Source organism: Saimiri boliviensis, chromosome 5 (assembly GCF_048565385.1).
Source record: "Saimiri boliviensis isolate mSaiBol1 chromosome 5, mSaiBol1.pri, whole genome shotgun sequence".
In the NCBI taxonomy this organism is placed as follows: domain Eukaryota; kingdom Metazoa; phylum Chordata; class Mammalia; order Primates; family Cebidae; genus Saimiri; species Saimiri boliviensis.
In genome coordinates, this window is record NC_133453.1 from 85,797,087 (window position 1) to 85,806,660 (window position 9,574).

The 9,574-nt window shown below is 42.7% G+C and overlaps 1 protein-coding gene across 1 annotated transcript; it reads left to right on the plus strand.

Annotated features, from left to right (window-relative positions):
- The first annotated feature begins 6,350 nt into the window (after window positions 1-6,350).
- Window positions 6,351-7,816, plus strand: RPRM (reprimo, TP53 dependent G2 arrest mediator homolog). Its single transcript, XM_003921972.3, has one exon. The coding sequence runs from the start codon at window positions 6,589-6,591 to the stop codon at window positions 6,916-6,918; it is 330 nt and encodes a 109-aa protein (XP_003922021.1). The 5' UTR covers window positions 6,351-6,588; the 3' UTR covers window positions 6,919-7,816.
- The last annotated feature ends 1,758 nt before the right edge of the window (window positions 7,817-9,574 follow it).

The following is a 9,574-nucleotide window of genomic DNA, read 5'->3' on the forward strand; positions in this document are numbered from 1 at the left end:
TTTCAAAAATGTAAATATTTATGTCAAATGTAATTTAAAATATTTAAAATGTATTTTATTGTAGTGAAGAACATAAAACTTAAAACTTACTATTTTAACAATTTTTTATCTGTATAATTCAGCCACATTCAGTAAATCCATATTTTTGTGCAACTGTCTCCCTATTCATCTCCAGAAATTCTTTATCATTCCAAACTGAAACTCTGTACCCATAGCTACTGTTACTCCTCTTCCCAACCCATAGTAACTATCATGCTACTTTCTGAATTCAGTAATGTAGATATGTCATGTAAAAGCGAAATCATACTGTATTATTCTTTTTTATCTGGCTTATTTCATTTAGCATGTCTTCAAGGTTCATACATGTTGTAACACCTATAAAATTTCAAGGCTAGGAGTGGTGGCTCATGCCTGTAATCCCAGCACTTTGGGAGGCCAAGGTGGGAGGATCACCTGAGGTAAAGAGTTCGAGACCAGCCTGACCAACACCAACAAACCCTGTCTCTACTAAAAACACATAATTAGCGGGGTGTGGTGGCACATGCCTGTAATCCGAGCTATTCAGGAGGTTTAGGCAGGAAAATCACTTGAACCCTGGAGGCAGAGGTTGTGGTGATCCAAGATTGCGCGCCATTGTTCTCCACCCTGGGCAACAAGAGTGAAACTCCAGCTCAAAAAAAATTTTTTTTCATTTCTTTTTAAGGCTGAATAATATTCCATTTATGTAAATACTACATTTTGTTTATCATTTCATTTGTGGATGGACATTTGGGTTGCTTCTACATTTTGACCATTGTGAACAATGCTATTATGGACATTAGTATACATATATCTGTTTAGGTACATGATTTCAGTGTTGAAGTGTATTTACCTAGAAGTGGAATCGCTGGATTACGTGGTAATTTTATGTTTAATTTTTTGGGAACCACCATGGTATTTTTCACCATGTTGTACCATTTTACAAGCCCACCAGCAATGTGCAAGTGTTCTAATTTCTCCATATCCTTAGCATTTTTTACTCACCAAGGTCAACCATTTTATATGGCAATCTTTCTAAAATGTTTCACTCACTTTCCAGCCTTCTTAAAAGAAAAATATTGAATAAAATTTAATGGCTTTTTTCACTTAATGACTTATGCATATTGATGTGACCTTAGAAACTATTGCAATATATCTTTATTTGAGATGGTGCTATGTGCTAGGTACTGTTTTCCAGTTATTTCCATAGACTATATCAATCCTCTCAAAATTCTGTGAAATATTATCCCCATTTCACAGATAAGTAAATGAGGTACATAGAGGTTTGGTTTTTTTGTTTTTGTTTTGTTTTGTTTTAAAAAGGTTGGGCGCAGCGGCTCATGTCTGTAATCCTAGCACTTTGGGAGGCTGAGGTGGGCTGATCACCTGAGGTTGGGGGTTCAAGACCAACATGGCAAAACCCCATCTCTACTAAAAATACAAAAAATTAGCCGGGTGTGGTGGTGCATGCCTGTAATCCCAGCTCCTTGGGAGGCTAAGGCAGGAGAGCCGCTTGAACCTGGGAGGCAGCGGTTGCAGTGAACCAAGATTGTGCCGCTGCACTCCAGCCTGGGTGACAGAGCGGACTCCATCTCAAAAAATAAAATAAAATAAAACAAACAAACAAAAAGAACTTGCCCAAGATTACATGGCAAGTAAGTAAAGACAACAGGATTCAAAGTCATGTCTTTATATAGTCTACTTGCCATTTAGACTGCTTGTCTCTATATTAAATGTCTCCAAACTATTACTTAATGCTCTTAGAAAATCTGTGTATGATGTTTAACATTCGGTTTTTCTCTTCTATTGTTACTCTTTGTGGTTGTAAAATCACCTACCCCCTAGACATTTCCTCCTCTTTAGCCCACATGTTGATACTGATATCCTGTCATTAAGGAAAACAAGAAGAAGTTAGTTAAAACTGTAAAAAATGAGTGTGTAGGTTCTGAGAAAGAATTTGGGGGGGATAATCTAAAGGCAAAATATATCAGCTTAGGTATTTAGCTTTTATGATATTTATTTTGGTGGTTCCATAACCTATTTTGGTAACTTCTGGCTTTTTTCTTATGTTTCGGCTATAGAATTTACTATTACGAATGGCTTCTGAAAAGGAGTTCTTACTCTTACTCCTACTTACATTGCGTAATAGAAAGTAATTTATTTTTTAAAAAGCTTTTCCCAATGTAATAAATATCCTTTCGATGTTTGATATTTCCTTTTTAAAAATATCATATTTTCATAATGTGTAATACTTTAATACATAATGTACATAATGCTTAATATTTTCATAATGTACAAAAAGAGTAAATAAAACATCTTTTGGCATTATCTGGTCCTACTTCAAGGCTATTCAAACTATAGATTACAGCAACCAATGATATCTGCCTGGAATACCCTTACAGAATGCATTATAAGCCAAAGATATATTTCCAGAAAGAGTAGGCAAGTGTTTCTGTCCTTGTGTAACATGTATGTTATAAAACTCTGAGCCTTTAACTCTCACAAAATCACACCTACCTATTTCCAATGAAGTAGAAGAGGACACTAGTTAAATAAATACAGCATCAGTATTAAAAGAAATACTTTCACAGTATCAAAAACGTTTGCTTTAAAGTGAATTACCAGTATGTTCCCCCCATACCATATATTCATCCATTTTTCTGGAAATTAAGATTTTCAATGTCAACATTTCTTAAAGATTTCTTTTTTCAATCGGGAAACAACAGATGCTGGAGAGGATGTGGAGAAATAGGAACACTTTTACACTGTTGGTGGGAATGTAAATTAATTCAACCATTGTGGAAGACAGTGTGGCGATTCCTCAAGGACCTAAAAATAGAAATCCCATTTGACCCAGCAATCCCATTACTGGGTATATATCCAAAGGATTATAAATCATTCTACTACAAGGACACGTGCACACGAATGTTCATTGCAGCACTGTTTACAACAAAGACCTGGAACCAACCCAAATGCCCAACGATGATAGACTGGATAGGGAAAATGTGGTACATATACACCATGTAATATTACGCAGCCATCAAAAACGATGAGTTCACGTCCTTTGTAGGGACATGGATGAACCTGGAAACCATCATTCTCAAAAAACTGACACAAGAGCAGAAAATCAAACACCGTATATTCTCACTCATAGGAGGGTGTTGAACAATGAGAACACATGGACACAGGGAGGGGAGCACTACACACTGGGGTCCGTTGGGGGGAAATGGGGGAGGGGCGGGGGGGTGGGGAGGTGGGAAGAGATAGCATGGGGAGAATTGACAGATACAGGTGAGGGGACGGAAGGCAGCAAACCACACTGCCATGTGTGTACCTATGCAACAATCTTGCATGTTCATCACATGTACCCCAAAGCCAAAAATGCAATTTAAAAAAAAAAGAAAAAAAAAAAAGATTTCTTTTTTCACACTTGCGAGATTATCCTAAGAAACAGGTGAATAAAAGGAGTAAAACTGAGAGGAAACTGCTGAAAATACAAAAGGAAAAGATAAATAAAAGGTTTCTGTAAAAGATAAAGGTTTCTCTAGCAACACAGATCCCCTTAAGTCAATTGATGAATAAAAAATACAATTTTGTATGACTAAGTTTATAATTAATTTCTGTCTAAATATTCCAAGTAATTTTATTCAACCAAATCAAACTGGAGGGAAAATAAGGGAAACAATCCCAAGATTCTGTTGAACAAAACTAGAGAGCTGAACTAGCTGATGGGGGAAATACCTATTACCTTGGTCAACAATTTAGAAAAGAAACAAAGTCATAGTGTTACCTTATGTCTTTTAAAAGTGTGCTTTCCCTCCCGAAGATCTGATTAAATATAAGACCTCTCCTGGACTCCAAGTTTTGACCATTTTAACACTGACGTGATTAAAACAGCAATACTCTTAATAGCAATAAATATACTCAAATTCTGTTAGTGATTCAACTAACATTTTTTGCATCTTGCCATACTGGACCTCACAAATGTAAGATAAAGTAACTCTTGGTTTTTGTCACATAAGGAGGGGTTAGCTCCTCTCCATTTGCTTACACCTAACTTCTACTGAACACACAGTTCTGTACAACTTGACATCCCTAGAGGTGGGCCTCTATTTTCTGACCTTTGACTTTTCTAAATTTCTATTACTTTTCTCTACCATTTATTTCAGGATTACTTTATATCGTCTTAAATTTGTTGCAACTTTTTCCATGTATACATTATGTTTTATTATTCTTAAGGACTACCCACATTAACTAAGATTGACTGTATGGTGAGATTTAAGTAAATTCTTACCAATCAATTATTAATAAATTTGTTTAAAGAAGAAATTGAGAATGAGGCATTCTTTAGTTCTAATTAAATTGTGGGAAACTAGAACAATAAGCAGTGAATTGTGGAAGAAGCCCAAGCCTGAGTTTTCAGCTGTTAAACATCCCCTCAAGATAACAACAGCTGACTGGGTACGGTGGATCACGCCTATAATCCCAGCAATTTGGGAGTCCAAGGGAGGTGAATCACAAGATCAGGAGATCCAGACCACCTTAGCTAACATGGTGAAACCCCATCTCTACAAACTACAAAAAATTAGCCGGGCATGATGGCATATGCCTGTAGTCCCAGCTACTGGGGAGGCTAAGGCAGGAAAATCACTTGAACCCGGGAGGCAAAGGTTGCAGTCAGCTGAGATTGACCACTTCACTCCAGCTTGGGCGACAGAGAAAGACTCCTTCTCAAATAAAATAAAAATAACAACAGCAACTTAAAACTCAAACTTATTGCAGCTAATACAAAATAAACATCAAAAAATTGAAAACTCAACCAGAAGGCATTTAATTCTATTTTATGATAGTCCTGAAGCAGTACAAAAACATTTAAACAACACTCTGAAGATGGAATAAACGATATTTTAAGAGACAGAAATAAGAGGACTTATGAAGCAAACAGAATGAAATTAAGAATAGAGTTAAAATGGCAAGACAGCTACTGTTTTCTAGTTTTATTTTAATTTTAATTGATAAATAATTGTACATATTTATGAGGTACAAAGTGATATTTTGATACACATATACATTGTGGAATGACTAAAGAAGAGTAATTAGCATAGCCATCATCTCAAATTTTTCTTACTTCTTTGTGGTGACAATTAATAGAAAGTAAGTGTATGCCATCGAAAGTTCAAGTTACTGGTTTTCAGCTGTTACGGCTGAAAGAAAGAAGGAGGAAGGCAGGGAGTAATGGGGAAGAAGAGGGATGGGAAAGAAAATAAAAAGGGGGGCATGGGAACATGCAGTATTCTTTAAGAGTTAAGAAACAATCTGACAGGTTTATACAATTTCATTGAAACCTACAGCAAAATCATAATGGCTGAAACTTCGATCAGGCCCATAAAAACATCTGTTTTTAGTTTGCAGTGACTAAGGGTGAAATGTATCAGCTTATGGAAAATGGGGAGGGTTCCCAGCATTTGGCCAGAGTTCTAGATGATGGATGTTGGTGAGCAATTCCCTTAAACAACTGATTTATTGCCAGCGGTCAAAATGCTGGAAGTACATCCAAACACTCATCTGCAATTAAAATTACAAGCAAGTGGTCACTCTGTTCACCTTCTTTACCAGAGAGGTGACCCTGCTCCCGGCAACCACCTCCACCCAAGGGCCACAGAATAACTCCTCCTTCCTCTAACCCCCTTCCCTTGGCCTCAAACCTCACGAGAAAACCTGCCTTGCTCTGTCTCCCAATCGCTTTTAGAAAGGAAGTTGGGTGTAGAGCTCTTCTTTCTCCCTCCCTTCCTTTTTTCTTTTCTTTCCTTCCTTCCTGCCTTCTTCCATGCCTTTCTGTCTTGTCAAATTCATTACTTTGTAAGAAACATTCTCAGATCACCCCCACTACACTAGAAATCCAACGCAGGCGAGACGGAGTCAAGCGCAGGCGGCGGGCGGGTGGCCTCGGCCAGTACCATCTGGCACCTGCGATTCATCGCCACTTTCCATCCCCCCAGAGGGCAGGGGGGCAGCAGGCAAAGGACACGCGGAGCTGGTGTGTCCCCGTTCCTCTGAAACTTTCAGCTGACCGCACCCTCCCCCCCAAACTCTTTAATCATCCATCAAGCCAGAATAGTACTGTGACCTCTGCCTGGCCTTTGGAGTTTGCAAAAGAAGCAAGCAATGAAAGGGAAGACCAGGTTCGCCCCTTTGCTTCCTCCACCGCCCAAGAGCAGCGCGCAGCGCGGCGGTGCGGCCGGAAGGGGCCGCTGTTCGCTCAGTGCAGCCGCCGCGCCCGCACCTCCCACGGCGGGGCTGGCCCAGCCCGGCCAAGTTCCAACAGCCCCCAGTCGAGCGAGCGCCGGGAACGAGCACCGCCCGGGCTGGAGCGGACGGCGTTAGAAGAGCCCCGCAGCGGCGCGCGTCGGAGAGGCTCCTGAGAAACTCCCACGGCCCAGGGACTTTGGAAAGCAGAGCGAGGAGCCCTCGCGCGCGCAAGTCTGCCAGTGAGCGCTCAGCCCGGCACCTGTTCCTCCAGCGCCGCCGCCTTCTCACCCCTCGGACCCCCGGCTCCCGCCCGATCCTGCGATGAATCTGGCCCTGGGCAACCAGACCGACGTGGCGGGCCTGTTCCTGGCCAACAGCAGCGAGGCGCTGGAGCGCGCCATGCGCTGCTGCACCCAGGCGTCCGTGGTGACCGACGACGGCTTCGCCGAGGGAGGCCCGGACGAGCGCAGCCTGTACATCATGCGCGTGGTGCAGATCGCCGTCATGTGCGTGCTGTCGCTCACCGTGGTCTTCGGCATCTTCTTCCTCGGCTGCAATCTGCTCATCAAGTCCGAGGGCATGATCAACTTCCTCGTGAAGGACCGGAGACCGTCTAAGGAGGTGGAGGCGGTGGTCGTGGGGCCCTACTGACCCGCCCTCCGCCCCCGCCACAACTGCTCCCACGCCTGCCCACTTTACCAGCCCGGCTGTGCCCCTCACCATCAGAGACTGGGCGAAGCAAACCTGTCGGAGTCGATTATTTCCCTTGACTTCCGCGTTTCTGAGAGAAGCGACCGGTTTCTCCCTCGCCCTCTGAAAGTCCTCGTGCCTGGCTGTCTAAGGAGAGCGCCCAGACTTCTGGACTCAGCAGAAAGTGACAAGAAGAGGGTGATGAGGGCGCAGAACTTTGGAAGCTGCTACTTGCTTGGAATGCGGGGAGACCGACGGGGCCAAGGCCCTTTTCCACCCGCAGGTGGGCCAAGCTCTGGGGGCAGGTGGAGAGGGCGGGCAGGGGAGAGACCAGCGGCACTGATCGCCCTGTGACCGGAAAAGTGACCTGTTAAAAACCACGCAGCAGACATGAAGGGGTCGCACAAATCCGTGTCCCGATGCGCTCTCACTCTTCTCCAGCCCTGGAGGAGAGAGGCGATAAATACCTTTGATTGTAACGTGCCGTTTTAAAAGGTTTTGTGTTTGTTTGCTTGAACACAAATATTTGATGAGTCTTTTTCTGCCCCCGTGGCCTGTTTGCCTGCCTAAGGGGTTAGAGTTTTGTCATTGTGGGAGAAGGGGTGGGGGGAGGGGGAGCCTGCGAATTTGAACGGGGTGCGTTGTTTCTTTTAGTGCATTTCCCACTGGGTCTTTTGGGAGGTGCCTGGCGTTCCTGCTGGCCCTGGGACAAAGACCCAGAATAGAACTCGTAGCTCGTGACTGCACGGTTTACGCCACAAAAGTGCTCTTGACATCCGTGACACCATTTTGACTTTTTGTTTTTTTCTTATTTAACATTTCCTTAATAAATGCAACATTTAAGCGTTTGGTTCCTGGCTTCCTGGTGGTCATTCTGCGCTCCCCAGCAGGGGGAACCGGGCGGCGGTGAGGAGTCTGGCTGTCGCCCAAGGCAGTTCGCCTTGGAGAGCTGCGATTCAACTTGTGGATCCCGTGGAGGGGCGAAGGTCTGGGCCAGACGGAGAGGCCTGGGGATGAGTGAGACAGACCCCAGCCTCAGGCACAGGAGCCGTCCTGGAAGCAGCATCCTTTGTTTTCTCTTATCGTTAATATTTTATATTTCATTTAGTCTCAGCTCTCAGGTAGGCTAGACGACAGGAGGGCCCCCGCGGGAATATTACACTTCGTGCCAGGCTCCGGCGGGAACACAGGATTACACCGCTAATGAAAGGAAAAGACGGCTTGGCCAGGCTTTAGGGAAGGCGTCTCTACCATAAAGAAACGCAGCTAGGCGGCTCTGGGATGCTGCCCATGGTGGGGGAGAAATTATAAAATGCGAGGAAAAGTAGCTGCTAAGGCACACAGTGACGTCAGTGATGTTAATACTCCCTGGGGTAAACCGTTGTTACTAAAACATGAGATGCATTATTATCGTTGCCCTATTACTTTTTCTAACAAAAAGACCAGATTAAAAGATTCAGTCTGCTCTTTGTAATTGAGTCTGCCCTAGACCAGGCAAAGGGCTCAGAGGAGTTAGCCGAGGTCCTGAATGTGGGAGATGAGTATTAACAACCGCAACTGGGAAGGATGGTTGGAGTAGAGCTACGGATGGCCGTTGACACATTTAAGGCTCAGAAATTCAACAGTGTTAGAAAGAAACGCCTAAAAAATCGTACCTGTGAAAATAACCCAAAGGATACAATAGCTTAGAGCATAAACTTGACAAAAGGTTTTGAATAGTTTATTTTTATGCCTGGGATAGGATTCTAAATATTTTCAAGACTATAAAGAATCGACTAAGATGCTATAGCAATTAAAATTTCAAAGCCTTCACAATGGCAGCTTTAAGAGTAACTAAAATCAAATAACAATAAAGTGTTCCATTTACTCAGAAAGAAACACAACTGGTGGAAACACTGTTAATGGCTCAAAAACTGGGATCAAAAGTTTTGAGTGCCTTTAATGTCATATCCACTATTAGGTGTCCATTTTACTCTCAAGTAAACCTTGCCAGAAATTACAATCTAGGATGGCTTCTTTTTTTTTTTTAATGCTAATGGGTATCAGGATTGAGAAAAAAGAATGTTGAAGTTTTGCTGGTTGTTCCTGTCTTTAAAACAGAAAACGGTTTGCTTGTTGGTTGTTTTGGTATCTGGTCAGGGGGCAGGGTCAAGAGATAGTCAATAGGTAGTCAGCAGGAGTCTTGAAAGGCAGTTTACTTTTGTTAACTGATAGGACAAGAAATGGCAATGTCTTATTTTGTAGACAGTTTCTGTGGCACCAAGTAAATCTGCTGCCTCCATGTTTCAAAGGGAGAGACAAAGCAGAGCAAGGGATTCTCTGGGACAAAGCAGACGATTAAAATTTAACTCAGGCTGTGTCTGCAACATCCTCTGAGGGCCCCTTCTTCTGGAAGATTTATTAGCTCACCAGTGAATTCAGTACTCTGGTAGAATTCGATTTAGGGTTTAAAAAAAAAGCAAATCAGGTAGAGTGTAGGAATCTTGCATTGTACTCTGCTGTGTACAGGCACATGCTTTGAGTTTCAGACACAGGGAGGCTGGAAGAGGGTTCAAACCTACAGGCCAATTTTAAATTGTATAGAACACATGTTTTCATTTAAAACAAAAGTCCTGAA

Coding starts and splice junctions, on each gene's coding strand:
- RPRM (XM_003921972.3), top strand. CDS start 6,589: ATGAATCTGGCCCTGGGCAACCAGACCGACGTGGCGGGCCTGTTCCTG.